Genomic DNA, 16,975 nt, shown 5'->3' on the forward strand with positions numbered 1-16,975 from the left:
ATTCAATACGAAAAATAAATCGCATCGAATACCCAAAGCTCCACGTGAAAATGCGATAAAACCCAATTAACCAACCACCTCGATCGTTAACTGTATAGTAAATCGGCACTTACAGATTGAAAAAAAAAAAAAAAACAACAACGATCTACATGCATTAAAGCGCTCGATGATCCTATATATATATATTGGCAAGTGGAAAGGGAATAAAGGATTATATACTTGTAACGACGCCCGCGTCCGTAGCCGCACGAAAAAACGGATGAATGGACGGGGACGGATAGCGCGTTCACGCACATCCGATCCGGCGATTTGGAATTTCAATCGCGTACGGCGCGCGTCGAGGGACACCTCGCCGGATTGACAATTATCATCTCTCTCTCTCTCTCTCTCTCTCACTATACATATATACACCGTGCGGAGTGTAAATAATACAGAGAAAAGGAGAGGCCCATTGTATAAGGGGGCGCTACGGGGGCCGGATGAGCGCAGTTAAACGCCGGTGGCAACTAAATGCGCTTCTCTCTCTCTCTCCGCGCAATCCGTTACGCTTAACGGAAATCAAAGTCCATATCACGTGGGTATTGTATATATATTGTATAGATACACCTTTGGACACGCGAAGAAAAGAGCCACTGCTATACGTATATATATATAGCTGATGATGATAGGACGAACCGTCACGTGGCCCATTGTTAATATATTGTTGTGCGCGCTGTACCTGTCATTGTGTATATACTACCTATGGGTGGAAAAGTTGATTGAGCGCCAATGACTTGTGCAAGACGTATGTGTGCGCTTACATCGATGATATTTATATTATATATACTTGCCGTGGCGGTTTGTACATGCATTGTTAGCCGTAAAGGTGATGTTGATCGGTAATCGGCCGATGCAATTTTATACAAGTATCGGGGTGTCGGGGGGGATAATTTGTCAATCGGATGAGCACCACCAGGTCCGCTGATATATAGGCGTAGGTATAATACGTGTATGTGTAAGAGAGTTGTCTTCTTCCTCGCGCGGCCTGTTATCTAGGTTAATGGTCCCCGTATCCCCCGCCTACGGCCAGACTACGGCGCCGCCGATGGGGTCGCGAGCCACTCGAGTATACTTTAATTTTATTGTCGCAGCGGCAGCGCGACGACACCGATAAGCGCATGATATACCTACGTGTGACGTTATGTATATACCCATACGAGGGAAGATGCCACACGCTGCGGGGAACATTGAAAAATACATGTACACCCATACTGTGTAGATAATGGGCACACTCCTTTGTGATGCTATGTATTTTGTGTTCGCCCCGCTGCCGGTCACTCATCCTTTTACGCGAGGGTAGATGAAATTTTCTTTCATTCGTTTGCACGACACGACTCTACGCCCCAAAAGTTTTGTCGCGGAATATTTCTCCCCTTGTACTTTCCCCCTCGCGGCTAGAATTTTTCACGGATTCGAGATACTTTTCATTGTATTCGGGAGTCGATCCGCGAAAGTGCAGCGTTGAAAGTCGACTTGCCGATTTTTCGATTCTAGTGGATCCAGTAGTTGGAATAATTATTTTACTACCGTATAACACAGCCAACAAACTTGAAGAACTGTCCCATCGGCAAATTTACTCGGTGCTCTTTTTACGTGAATATCTCTCGTTGGGATGTCCACCCCACCTACTTACCTACGAGCACCTTTGGCCACATAATATGTATACACACGTATAGAAGTGCACCGACGGATATCTCGGGGTTTATTTTAGGGCGGTTATTTTAAATATACCATAGTCACATATACTAGCGTGAATCACGCGCGCGCGGTTAGCCTTCTCGCGTCTAGCTGTTACAAGATATTCGTTGAATCCCACGTTTCCGTGCGCGAATCACACGCCCCTACCATCGCTGTTATAACTGTCGCGCGGGGGCAAACGCTTTATTTTTCATACCCTCGACACATCACAGCTCCTTCCTATGTATATATACATACACATTGGTATCTCGTGACAAAAGATTTAGCCCGTATATCGAGTATATTTTTTTCTTTCCCATTAACGTGTGCACTGACCTGCAGATAAATAAGTATATATATATATTGCAGAGTGAGGGGGGCCCCTAACGAGTTCTCAGCAAATCATGTCCCAACTCCCGCAATTACGAGCGAAATCCATCACTTCGGACGTAAGTACCGCGCAGCAGTCGTAGGTTTACGAATTGCAAAGCAATCAATGGGAATCGCCAGAGAAAACATAATATACTTGATCTCCGAGCCGAGAAAGAGTCGAGCGAGCGAGGAGCTCTTCTCTTCCTATAATAAATATATATATATATATATCCGCGGGAGGGGAAGGGGCCATATACATATACACTTGCGAGCATCACATACGTGTGCATGTCTCTAACTTATCAAACTCGCACACGAGTGCGCTCGGTTCCCTCTTGGAAAAACAAATAGTTACGAAAAAAAAAAAAAAAAAGACCGCTGCTAGCTATAGATAAACACGTCTATTAGAAATATATATATACCGAGCCGGCGCGACGCGTGTATTTTAACAGTAAAAAAAAAAAAAAAGTCGCGTGTCGCGATAATGCGTCCATTATATATTTATATACATATTATGAGCAGTATATCATATATTTTGTGCGAAAAAGGCCTGAATTTCATGCCCAGGGTATAATAAACGAATAAATAAAAGATAAAAATAAAAAAAAAAAAAAAAAAAACAACCAAATGTGTATATTTTCTCGAGAGTCTTGACGGCGATAGAAGCGTGCGATCGCTGCAGTTGACTGGAGCTGCTGAGGGTATATGCATGCATACATAATGAAACGGTGATGTATACGTATATATATATACATGTATAATATAATAGTGGGCACACACAGACTGGAAAGAAAAAGAATAAGAGGAAAGAAAGAAAAATACGCACCCACACACGCGCACTCCCATAAAAAATGCAGCACTGGCAGGCGGTATCTACTACTGCCTCCGAGGAAGTGTGTGTATGTATATATATGTATAATATACAAGTGCTTTTATATATAACTGCCACAGCTATATACTGTCGTATAAATGTATATACCGTTGAGAAGTAAAGGCCGGAGCCAAGTTTTTGTGCGGCGGGATGAGGATCGCTCGCGCAACATTAAGTTTGTAATATCATCACGTATCAATGAAGACGTTTTTACCATGCACTCTGCTCGAGTAAGTATAGGTACTCGTAGTATTTATGCAGGAGGTAAAAGTATATTGCAATTAGAAATTCACTCGGATCACTATATATATATATATGAAATAAACTCGCGTGCGCGCACCAGCGAGATGTGCCAAAAAAAAGTTGAAATCGCGTGAACCCGCGAGAGAGTACACTTACACGACGCGTTCATTCACGAGTAGCACTTGGTGATAACTGTACATGTATACTGTATATATAAGTACCGCGTGATAACGATACACGCAGATTACACTTCGATACAGGTGTAAGTACTTTGGGTCCGCGCGTGCCCCCGTCGGAGTCGAGCTTGCGGCGAGTGCGCTCCGAACTCCGGATGAAACTGACTGTCTACTTTGGCGCTTGTACTTGCTACCGCCGGGGGACCGATGATGATGCCACACTGCAGCCCAAAGTACAACCAACCCATGCGCACACATACGCGCTGTGTACACATATAGCTATATTCGTGGGCGCGTGCAGCGCATTACGCGTGTGGGTATACATACCTACATATAATAGATACGCGTCTCCAGTCGGCATCGCATTGGCCGCGTCGTCTTCGGAGGAGCGCCCCGGCCCTACCCACCCCACGCCCGAGGGATATATAGCGTGTGCTTTCTCCCTCCCTCCCCCGACTTCCCGTCCGGGGCCTCCTCCCTTCCCGGCTCGGAAGTTAATTCGGGAGCCCGCGTTCGCGTTATTCCCTCCCGTGTCCGCTCTCTCGACTCGTCGAGCTTTTCTTCTCCTCCCTTCTCTCGCCTATACACTCCGCTGTCCCTAAAGGTCACTGGGAATGTGGATAGATGCGCGATGTCTATTTCTCGCTGGTATATAGCTATATGGCTCCTATACACACGCGGACTCCCGCATATATGCAGAGAGATCAAATAATCGGCACGTGATCGTATCCAACGTCCCTCTATACATAAAGCGTTATACTACGGTCCTATCTATAAAATACCAATGGGTCGAAAAATAACCGCCTATAATGAGCTTTGGACTCGCTATCTCGTACGCGGTACCCCTCACGTTATGGCTTTTTTCCTTTTCTTATCACATATTTACCAAAGTACGTTGTATTACTTACCGAAGCAACGTACAGGAAATATCGAGGTCGGTGCTACTATACCGTCGTCTCGTTAAGCGCTCACAATGTACATATATATATATACCGACCTCCGCCATGTATATATATATATTTAATTTACCCATGGACGGATGTTTAGCCGCGATGGCTCTTATATTGTTGTACACCCAAGCAGTCGGTGCGGTGTTTTTATAGTAAGAAATACTCTCGGGTCCCTCTCCGAATGCCACTTGGAGATCTCCATCCGTCCGAGCACCACTATAGGTGTAAATATATATACCACCGGCACTTCTTCCCCCTTTGGCTTCCCGATCGGGTGTTTCTCCATTTGTATCGCGTGCGATCGTTTATATATTTGGAGCGTGCCATGGGGAGAGCGAAGCGAGACATTCATGGGATGAGCGGGGTATAGCTGTATATAATATACATATATACGTTCGGGTAACAGCCAACAGTGACGTTTTTGCATTTCAGAAAAAAAAAGTCGTAAAAATAATAATAACCATCACGTATCGTTAAATCGACGATCCGTACGTGTTTATAGCGATTCGCGGTACAAATACACGACTAGATGGGACGACATCAGACAGGCTCGAATAGGAGAATTTGATTGGCGGCGCGTGACGAGCGAATAGTTACATCCACCACGGAAAAGTTACAAGTACAAGTATACGTATAAAATTTACGAGCCGTAAAAATTGAAAGCCGGTGAATATAATGTGGTATAGTTGAAGCAGTGTTGCACCGGTGGTATAAAAACATTGATATTAGTTACGCGCATACGTATAGACTATCATCATCATCGTCTTCCAGGGAAGCGCAATTACACACTCGATGATATTACGTAAAAGAATTAGACAAACACTTGTTGTACAAATGTTATACGTACATTGTGTGCAGATCATGTATAGTCATGAAGCACCAACGGCATTTATATGTATATATATACTTTTTACAAGTGTATACCTACGCGTGAGAGAGAGAGAGCCAGTGGCGCTTGAGCTTTCTTTTTACGATTATACCAGGCAGTCGCGCGGAAAAAAGTTGGGAACCACGAGACCTTTAAACTTTGGCAGATCGGGTATCCCATCGGGGCTGAAAAGACATATTTGGACTATAGGTGTTAGCTCGTCAACACTTGAGCTTCCGTAGGTACACAACCGATTGATATTTCGGACCCTTTTATGAGTATACTGTACAAAAAAAGGTTAAAGGTCTCACGGGCTCCCAAATATATCTTTCGTGAGTATATCAGTGGCGACTCGCGCCACAGGTTGTAGGTGTATATTAGATCCATGCCACCTTTTACCGTGCCTACATTTCTACATACGTATAGTGAACCGTAATTTTAACCATTGCTAGCGGCTCGCGTTCTCATTTATTTCGTAATCGCATGGTGAATTCAAACGAGCCTGCATCGTCGATCAAAACGTACACTTGTATCGTTTCGTTCGACCCATATGTACACGCGAAACCAACACAAAAAAAAAAAAAACGCAAGCTTGAAATTTTCAATGAGAGTAAGACTATGCAAGTGTGAAGCGAGGACAATACCCTATAGAGGTAGTTTTTCGTCATTTCATCATCATTATTAGTACACAGGTGCATCGTATATAGGTGGTACACATACTCGATAATGAGTGTACTGTCACGGTGACTTTGTTGTTAGTACCCCCATATAATGTATATGCACAATTACTCATTGTTATTGTCAATGTAAGAATATCCATCTCCAGCGTATATATAATGTTACTTTTTGCAAAGCTCTCATATTATACGGTATACGCCTTGATGTAGAAATCTTACGTATAGTATGCAGTATGCATTTATATGCGTATACACGATGATTCAGTAAATATACTCACCGAAGGTCGTTGAGAACCGGTAGGAGTTTCAGGCCTGAAAGTAAATTTTATAATGAACCGGTGTTACGTGTACGGTCGGCTATGCATATACTATGTACCATGTATACATATATATATGGTTACTTGGATTATATCAATACCAAAAGTAAACTATTGCAATGCAAATGAATTAATTAATCTCACCGATAAACTCGTTCCGGATGCGCACGCGGTCCTTGAGGACCGGGGCTGAAATGACTAGACAGTTGATAAATGCGAGCAGGGCGGTCTGGTAATCCTCGGCCGTGGCTTTCCGCAACTCGTCGACCACGACGAGCAGCCGGTAGCGCTCGCCCTTGCGCTCCTGCAAGTTCCACGCGACGATAAAATCATGAAAAACGGGACGCCAGGCGCCACTTGTACCAATGGGTATACAGATATGTGTAAGTAATTAACAAAGAATAGGTGTATGGGGATAGAAAAGTGTTCGAAGCCCCTTTGCCCCGCCGCGCTGGTTTCTGTCGCGGTGCCTATGTGTAGTGAAAAAAAAAAAACAAAAAAAAACAATGACGAACGGCAAGGCAGTGCCGCCCATGCCGACCAAGGGAAGAGAATGCCGTGTGGAGGCCTTTTCATTGTCCTCGGCTATCCGCGAGGTACGTATATAATATATATAGGCATGCCCACGCGCTGGATTCTCTCTTGCAAGCCCAGGAGGTGTACGATACATACTTGTAATACTACCAACGACAGCTACAACGTCGAGGACTCCCGAGAATTCACCGACCAACTTATTGTTGGGCTTTCCCGTCTATATGTATATCGTGTATGCGACAAATATTGGTGAGGCCAATTGTATCGACAGCTGTGGGAGAAGGAAGCGCTGCTGAGAAAATATAAAAGCTCCATCTCAAAACTCGCGTGTAAGAGAACATAGGAATACAAGGTATATATTTAACGCACTTTTGATTTGCCATTTAGATGTACCCATACAATAACTCCATCTTTATCTTTGAGACGAAAACGTTTTGTTTTTTTTTTCCCCCGTCACGAAACAACAATGACAATATGATCTCTTGTATAGGTACCATGTGTAGTATCGTATTCCGCACGCGCCGAGGTTTATATATATATATATACAAAAAGTGGGAAAATAATGCTTTGTAACATCGTGTACTACCTGGTAGCTGTGAAGAGTGTCGATGGCGCGCTGACGTCCATCTTGGCTGTAGACGCAGAGGGCCGACAGTAACTCAACTACTTGCTTCTTCACCGACGGACAGGCCGTGTCCAGAGCTGTCGATTATACACGTACAATTGAGTCGTAAGTTCGTATAAGCATTCGTGGGACGGGGGGGGGGAGAGGAGATATTAATTAAAATAAGCGGGAAGTAAAATTATAAAATATAATCGAGGTGGAAAATATAATACGTGTGGGTAAAGGAGCGCTTACCGGAAGCGAGTTTCTGACAGTAGTCGGGGTTATCCACAATGTAGTCCAATCCCACGTTGGAATCCATCTTGGCTGCCGCATTTGCTACGATTTAACGCTCGTCCCGATCTGCAAAACGGCAAATATCAATCGGTTGTAAATTAACTATAGGTCCGAACGGCCTCGCTGCCTCCGCGGAACCAATTCATATACATATATATTTATTTCGATACCTATAGGTAACATAATATGTATGGTAATTTTTTTGTTTGTTTGTTTTTACAAAACAACAATCAGCCGATACTATTGGCGATTCCTGTAACGCAAACGTCGTTTTGCATAACGCGCGTGGCTCTAAAAGTATATAGGTTGGAGGAAAAAAAAAAAAAGTCATCGAGAGATATGAGTGTAGAGGTCGATATGGACCACGAGTTTCTAGGGCAGCAGATAAACAGAACAAGTACCTACTCAAGGAAGGAAGGAAGGAAGGAAGGAAGAAAGTGTATATAAGGGGCGGGAGGTAGGGAGGTAGGGAGGTGGGGTGCATAAAAGATTCTCCCGCGCGATCTCTCTATTATGGTACAGGCAGGATCCGAGTGTTCGACGGCCGCGGGTGCATGACTTCCGGTTTCATCATCGAAACTCATCTCAGCTCCAGCCCCGCGCTCGATCGGCTATTCATTGGCTCGGAGGGGGAGACTTTGCTTTCTCTCTTATACCCTCCTCTCGCGGGAGCGTGTATATGCTTATAATATCGTGCTGGATTTTTAAGCGGATAAGCGGGTTACTGCTGCCGTGTGCATACATACCCCGTGAGAGAAGACAACCAAATAGACGGGGACAAGGGGCACACACACACATATATATATATATGTACGTATAAGGTCTAGGTTGCTGATCGAATATTCAAAATCGAAAAGGTAGATATATGTTCCATCGTGTCGATCGCCGTCGCCGTTGTCCCCCCCCCCTACCCCTTTGCATCCTCTTGCCCGGCATTGTTGCTGCTGCTGATGTCCCCACCCCCTTCCCTCCCTCATCAATTATTCATTCCGCGGCGTGCTGCTCCTAAACATCTATATTTTCTCTCGTGTTGTGTCCTCGCGCGATCACGTGTATAATATGTGTATGTACATTGGCATAGGTATATATGTATATATATACGTATTTATAAAAAGATCGGCACAAACGTCGACGTTTATGGCACTTTTTTTTTTAACATTTGCAGTGCAACTGTGTGTATACAGAGAGATTCGCCGTATGTGTATAACTGCGCCCGCGTGCTCGGACGTTAAAGTCGAATTGAGTAAGAGACAACGATGAGATGGTCAACGGGCCCGTTGTAAGTGTAACCGATGCACATATTTTAATCCTCGTGAGCATAATATAATGTATACATATATACATGTAAGTATAGGTACTACTCACTAATGTGATAGCTACACGGAGTTGGATAATTTATTTTACTACTCGCCTTTCTCTTGCCTCCATGTAAGTAAATGGCATATACGTAGGGTATATAGGTAAGTACCGGCTTAATTTGAAATTTAAGTGCATCGTCCGAGTGTGCCTGTATACCTATGCAGCAGCAGCATGCGCCGGAGACAATTTGCAAATCGTGAGCTACCAACGTGGCATCGGCTCAATTTTCTCATGCTGCTGCGCTGTGCACGCTTACCCCCCCCCCCCATTCTCACCCAACACGTACCTCACGCGGCATATCATATAAGCCATCCCTTACCCCCGTTCAATTTATTCATACTTATTTTATTATTATTATTATTATTATTATTTGTTGTTGTTGTTGTAGCCTGATCGAACCAAATCCAAAAGTAATTAAAATTAACGCGAGACGCCCTCCCGACCCTGTAGGTATAGTGCTCTCTGGAGCTCGTGTTGCCGAGATCGCGTGCAAATAGCGTCAAGTGCATGATGATTATTATATACCTACACCGTACATCGCACGCGTAAAATGATGATTATTTTTTTTTTCCCCCTCGGCCCTTGTACCTGTTTGATTTCGTCGAAAGTATATAAAATAAATACACCATATATTTTTTGTATCCCCAACCATATAAGTGTATATATAATATATTATACACGATTAAACCGTGCCCGCGCGTTGCTGCACAGGCAAAATATCAGCTACTGCATGCGCTGCTGATTATTTACGACACCTGTAGGTGTGCGCGCGTATAAGTGATGCAATCGACTTTCCATATTAGGGCCCCCGCACCATCGCGATCGGCGCACGCGATCCATCCGCGATCCATACGTGTATATTGTTGCATCTTTGCGTGTCTCGTGCGTGATGCCTCGCATGCAGTTTCCTACCGATGCCAATTACAAACGCGTCGTATGCGGTGTTTGTTGATCCGCCGGTGGAAACGTTAAAAATTCAGGTCCAACACATACCGGAATATACCCCTGATCCTGCATACCTACGTGCAATTATTATACAAGTGGAATCATATTTGTTCGTTCAGCGTAAAATTCTTATTGCCGATCGCCGATCCCCGACTAACGTTTACAGCCACGGGAATCAATGAAAACTTTGTAGATTCCTCGTATTCTTGCAGCAAAACACTATTTCGCGTCCACAGGTATATGCATACCTATGCTTGTATACCACTGAACGAACGAATAGCCGAGTTTCGCGTGGTTTGTATTGTTCGTTTTATTGAGCCGTTTGGAGAAGAAAGGCAGCCGCGGAAAAAACGCCGAAAAATTCGAAATGTGTGGCAAACCTGTATATATTTATATACGCGCGCTCACGAGGGTAACTATACATAAAGAGAAATCCAGTGGTATAAAGAATTTCCCAAGTGCATGCGTGAATTGCGAATTAGTCGCTCACTTGAAAAGATAAATTGCGCCCGCAAGCGGAGAGAAAAAAGGTACCTGAGTGAAATATTGCCGTACCACATGACCTCTCGTGTATCATTTTTGGTGTCTATGAAGCTAGCGTAGCCAAGTCATAGGGCCATAATAAAACTCACACCATATTTTTTTGCTAATTATTTGCTATTTTTTTGCCAAAGAATTGATTTTTTTGCCATAGCCGTTTCCGAAAAACAATGGTCCTGCTGACTTGAGACTCAAGTCAGCGTAGCCAACGTAATATTTTTAGATCTCTTACACTTATCAAAACGAGCTTTAGGGCATAATTTTTTGCTAATTATTTGCTACTTTTCTAGCAAAGAATAAATTTTATTGCTGCTACCATCATCGAGTAACGGTGGTCCTGCTGACTGGAGACTCAAGTCAGCGTAGCCAAGGCGATGTCTCCGGATCTCTTACACTTATCAAAACGGGCTTTAGGGCATAATTTTTTGCTAATTATTTGCTACTTTTCTAGCAAAGAATAAATTTTTTTACTGCTACCATCATCGAGTAACGATGGTCCTGTTGACTCGAGGCTGAAGCCAGCGTAGCCAACGCTGTATTTCTAGAGCTGAAGCATACATTCAAACGGGATTTGAAGGATATTTTTTTGCTAATTATTTGCCATTTTTTGACTTTTGAAATAATATTTTTAGCGCAATACTTAACAAGAAACAATGGTCCTGCTTATAGGAGGCTCAAGTCAGCGTAGCCAAGGCGATGTCTCCGGATCTCTTACACCTATTGAAACGGGACTTTTACTGAAGAATTTATTTTTTTGCCATCACCATTGCCGAGATAAAATGGTCCAGCTAACTTGAAACACAAGCGAAGTATCCACTATATCTCCAGATCTGTTACAGTAATCCACTTAGGCCTTGGTGGCTTTTTTTACTAAATGTTTTTTATTTAGTAAAAAATATTTCGACTGAGAATTTAATTATTTGCTTTAACCATTCATAAGGCACTAATGTGATCCCTATAAGTAAACACCGCAGCTAGCGTGGCCAACTCAAATTTTTTTGGATTTCTTACACTCATCAAAGCAAGCTTTGTCTTGTTTTTTTGCTAGATCTGTAAGTATTACTTTTAGTTTATGTACGATACTATGACTGCTCAGAAGAGCCTATGTTACCGATTTAGTAAGTGTAGTGTCTTAATTATTTAATAACTATTCATTTCTGATAAAAATACTGGTTATGTCATCTTTTTTGCTCATACTTGTAAAATCAGTAGGTAGTGAAAATTCTGACTATATTCTCAATTTAATTCTGTGGTAATCCACTACTTGATTGATAAATAATACAATGTATAAACTTTGTAGTTTTTTTTCAAGTTGAGTTGAAAACCTCGTCCACGCAAGATGTAATAATATCACTTTCATCTGACTTTCATCATACGTCAATGAAATACTTGAGTCTCCAGTCAGCAGGACCACCGTTACTCGATGATGGTAGCAGCAATAAAATTTATTCTTTGCTAGAAAATTAGCAAATAATTAGCAAAAAATTATGCTCTAAAGCCCGTTTTGATAAGTGTAAGAGATCTAAAAGTATTACGTTGGCTACGCTGACTTGAGTCTCGAGACATCAGGACCATTGTTTTTCGGAAACGGCTATGGCAAAAAAATCAATTCGTTGGCAAAAAAATAGCAAATAATTAGCAAAAAATGACACCATCTCCTTTTTTCTTCCGTTGTCGTCGTTGGCACTGCGCGCTGTGCTGCTCTGATTTGGTGTTTTCTTTCTCACAGCTCATGTTTAATTATAAATCACGAAGAAAGTAAAAATGGAAATTGATACAGAGAAAGCAAAATAACCCAAGGTACTATTGATCTCGACAGGAGACGCGTGGTTTTAAAACAATTGTGCAGACATTTAGAAATTTTATAGCTCCGATCGATCAGTTGTAGGGAGAAAAAAGTGTTTCGTGCACACAACGTGCAAATAATGAATTGTCGATACACCTACTACAGATACGGAGTTGGGAACGGTCACCTTTAAAAGTGTAGACAGTATAATTTTTTGCTAAACGTATAATGCGTAACTGATGCTAATAGCAGTTGTACCTGGAATGTACCCCAGATGCAAATTTTAATTTACCGAGGGCGCAGTAATCATCTAAAGATTGAAAAAGGGCCTAACGTAGGAAATAGACTTGTTTATCTTTCAATACCTACTGTTTACGACACAGTTATTGACAACAAAATTTCTAGTGGAACCAACGTATACAAAAAAAAAAAAAAAAAAAAAAAAAAAAAAAAAAAAACCTGTGGAATTCGGAGCTCCCCGGTAAGAACGAAGTTCTCGCATGTATGGAGAAATCACATGTATACTATAAAGTACAAGTTCCGAAAATACATATGATAATTTTTTGTTATCTATTTGTACTCATTAATCTTTTATGGTACGTACTTACGTCTTTCCATACGTCTTTCTACCTTTGTAATCGTTTTTTCTCATCTGTTATCGTTTCTAATTTCATCAAAATTAAATTTTCGCTATTCAAGAATAAAACAGTTAATGTATGAGTAAAAAAAAAGGTTTATGCACTTTCTCTGTGAAAGACGATTATAAAAATAAAGCTATTACTTAGCAAGTGACGTCAAAAATTTTTGCTATGATTATCAGTTGGAGTAAAAGCTTTGAAACTCAAAAACGGCGCAAAATTTGTGCTTGAGAGTGAAAGCTCATTTTGCTAAAAGCATGTAAAGTATATTAGACAAAGGAAAGTTAATGGTGTATGTGAAAATCTTCAGCTTATACGATAATATATGTAGTCAGAAACGTGACGAAATAAACACAACCCCACTTGCCTCTGGCCCTCTACTTGTGTCTTTGAAAAGCTACTTTTTTGAAATTAATTATATTATGTTATAGAAACCACTCATCTTACAGTCTTACCATACCTGATTTCTCATGTACGTACCAGTTTTTTTTTTTTTTCTTTGTTGTAATTAGTGATAAAACATGAAAAGGGTAGAAAATAAGTTCTGACTTGAATTATTTTAAAGATAATATATTACTAATAGATAAAATATAATATACTTAATAGATAAAATTATAATATACGTTTTTTTTTACATACATTTGATAATATTTATTTACTAATTATAATTAATACATACTCTAAAAATTTCGCAGGCACGCAAATACATCGTAAACTAATAAAGAATATTTTTATCTTATTTCATTACGCTAGTACGTTTATTCACTAATTTTTTAAATTTTATTTATTTTTACACACACGTATGTATATATACACATAAGACACATATAGTATAAGGCACGAGGGCACTTTTTTCCTCAATATCAATTACATAAAATATCTCGTACCTCATGTAAGATGCATTAAAAATATCATATAAAACAAAGGGAAGAGTTAATATATTTTTCAACAAAGGATTGAGCGGATAGAAAAAGGTGAGGAGAAATTTTTGAGGAAAAAATGAATGAAAATGATATTTAAAATAAACCTTTCTTACAAGATACGACATACTTCATGTAATTAATATGAAGCAATAATAGTGCCGTTGTGCCATATATAATGCCATTAATGAGTTAAATAAAACTTTCTTACAAGATACGACATACTTCATGTAATTAATATGAAGCAATAATAGTGCCGTTGTGCCATATATAATACAATTAATGAGTTAGCAACGCGTATTGGTGTTAAAATTGAGTTTAGAAAAAAGTCATTGCTACTTAAGAGTAAACGCTTAAACAAATTTATTTACAGATGTGAACAATTTAGTTTTTAAAAAAAGAACCGAACTCTAAAGTGCAAAGATGAAATTTAAAACAAACTTACGAAAGGAGAGATTAAATCTAAATCATGGTGAGACTACGAGTCACTCTTCTGCTGGTGGTAAATACCAGGACGGCAGTGTGGGTGGTGAGCTGTAGTACGGCTCAGGCACATCAGGACAGCAGGAGGATGAGCTGCTGTTGGGTGGCGTCAGCATGGAAGCTACGGTGGGTTCGGTATCCTCCGAGAGTGAGTCTCCAGCCAACTCTTTGGTCTCCGGGACCGGTCCTGAGCGTTGAAAATTGTCAATGTTTTTTACATTTACAAGCTTCATCAGCTCCTCCTCCTGCATCATCCATTTTTTCACTTTGTGTCGGTTGATGCCGACCTTGCGGGCCTTTGTTCGATTTTTTGCAAACTTATGGTTTATTTCCATTGTGTTTAGCACTTTTATCTTAAAACTTGGCTTCGAACACGCAAGATCGGAGTTCTTGGTGTCTTCGCACGGTTTTTTCTCCACTTGGCTGTCGGGCAAAATACTGCAACTGTCTGCACTCAGCGGCAGAGAATCCTCTGGTACATAGTCCACATGGTTAGGGGTCGTCCTGCAGCTGTCTCTTCGGATCCGCTTGGGATGGATGAAAAAATGCTCCTCATAACCATCCTCTTCGTCCGAACGTCCACGCTTCATCTGCATTTGAGTTTTGTGGGATCTGGGGACTGGGATCAGAGCTTGCGTGGCTTTGGAGGGGATCGGACTGGTAGTGGCGTAGTGCTCGTCTTCGGATGGGAGTGTCAGCGAGGAGGAAGAGCAGGAAGAGGGCGACGCAGATGGAGGAGGTTCAGACTTTATCTGCAGTCTGGAAAATTTTACACTTAAGGCTGATGAAGCTGGAGTCGGTTCGCTTGACTGCGGATGGTACAGGTGGACAAGCGAAGGCTGGTCCTGCGACGGAGAAGCTGATGATGTAGCAACTCCTTCGCTTGAGGCTGAACGTACTCCATAGAGATAAGACTCGCGTAGAGTCTCCTCATTTTCAAGCCATTTTTTTAATTGGTGCCGGTGTATGTTGAACTTCCGTGTGGTTGCACGCTCATTCAGCTTGCATTTTTCGTCATAGTGATAAAAGTCAAGGACTTTAATCTTAAACGAAGGTGAAATCAAAATACCGCCACCCATTACGTTCTTATAATGGGAGTTACGTGGGCGATGCGGCTGCTGTTGTCGGTGCCGGGATTGGGGCTTGCTTCGGATCATTTTTATGAGGGCACTGTCCTCGCTAAGCACTTCACTCACTTTATAAGACATACTGGTAGATTTATTCACACAGACTTCAACAGTTGACAGAAACAACTAATGAAAACCGTGAGTTCAAGAGAGAACAGTTTAAGTATCGGTGCCGAAGCTTTACTGCAATATAACAGCTGAGGACGTCGTAAGCGATACTAATTGTCTCACTCCACTGGTCGCCTGTTACTGTAGCTACTGTTGCTACGCTGAGTTGGGCGTACTGCGATAACGACTCACCTCGTTAAGCATCTAACGCAATGTAGACCAGGCTGGCTAACTGGCTAATTGCACCAAGCATAATTATCTTTCAATTATGGATGTAGATACGCACGCACTCACGAATAATGGGCCGTTCAGAGAGTTTCGAGAAGCCCTTTCCCCATTTTCTACTTTATCTCAGCCTACCATAAATGCGGTAGGTGAGCATGATAACGGAAAAACAATGCGAGTGTACAGTTTAATTATGGCGTAGTTGTGTTTCGACACTTTTTCATGCCACTCCTGGAGAAGTCGAAGCTACCAGCTTTTGTCTGATTGTTTTTCTACTTTTTCTACTTTTTTTTAAATTTAATTTTTTATTTTTTTGAAACCACTCAAGAAATTAATACGATAGTTCATAAAGCTAGTGCATCGAAGCTACTGCTGGCTTTCGTGGTAGCCGGTATACCTACAAGGCCCGCTTTTCCCCCCATTTTTCACTGACACTCGCCTCGCGCTACTGGCAGAGACTTTCAAAATGAGACAAGCCCGAAATTGAGACGATCTTTGTACTCCAATAAGATCGAGTTTTCAGTAAACGGGCATGGCTGTTTCAATTATTTAAAAACTAAATGAAGAAATTAAATAATTACCTACTAAGAAAGCCTGAGGTTAGTTGTTACCAATCGTTTTCTTATTATTCTACACCTTTGTGCGATTGGGAAAGCCTATACTATCTTAATTACGGTTCTACAAAAACACCTAATCACAGACGATCTTATCGCTGGATTCCATTGTTTGTCGGACAATACCAATATTGTACACCGTACGTTGTAATCACGAGTTGACCGGACCAGTTGGCAACAGAAAGACAAGTTTCCAAAAAGTTGTGTTTGTATTATACTACAGCTCCTTGTATGGAGAAAATTGTTAATGCAAGGATTCAGAAATTATCACCTATGTTATCTTGCAATTTGAGTTATGCAGCAAAGAGAGATAAAAACAAATTTCTCCTATAAAAAGGTTGTAAAAAAAAATTATTACTGCATGCATGTATACTTTGTACAAACTTAATGTGTACATTTAATTGTGATTGAAATATTGGTGCATACTTTCATACTCTGCCCGGAAAGACATTTGCGACCAAGAAATAATAGTGTCATTTCATTTATTATTTTGCTCATGTACAGTGACAGTCGATTGTTAAGGGGATCATAAATATATCGCCCGCCAGAGTACATGGAAAGTTGGAAAGCTCATTTGTTCAGGTTTGTCGATTGCTATCCTCACA

General features: G+C 41.3%; 1 protein-coding gene across 1 annotated transcript in view; it reads right to left on the reverse strand.

Annotated features, from left to right (window-relative positions):
- The window catches only part of form3 (FH2 domain-containing protein formin 3), a 44,696-nt gene that overhangs the window by 7,160 nt on the left and 20,561 nt on the right, over positions 1–16,975 (reverse strand). The window contains exons 2-5 of the mRNA XM_089591561.1: positions 7,584–7,691; positions 7,311–7,426; positions 6,335–6,494; positions 6,152–6,185 (exon numbers count right to left, since the gene is read on the reverse strand). Of these exons, the coding sequence (XP_089447687.1) occupies positions 6,152–6,185; positions 6,335–6,494; positions 7,311–7,426; positions 7,584–7,650 (377 nt within the window). The 5' untranslated portion in view covers positions 7,651–7,691. The remainder of the gene's footprint in view (positions 1–6,151; positions 6,186–6,334; positions 6,495–7,310; positions 7,427–7,583; positions 7,692–16,975) is intronic.

Source organism: Copidosoma floridanum, unplaced genomic scaffold (assembly GCF_036245765.1).
Source record: "Copidosoma floridanum isolate Cflo_tuat_1 unplaced genomic scaffold, Cflo_Japanese_pri ptg000013l, whole genome shotgun sequence".
Classification (NCBI taxonomy): domain Eukaryota; kingdom Metazoa; phylum Arthropoda; class Insecta; order Hymenoptera; family Encyrtidae; genus Copidosoma; species Copidosoma floridanum.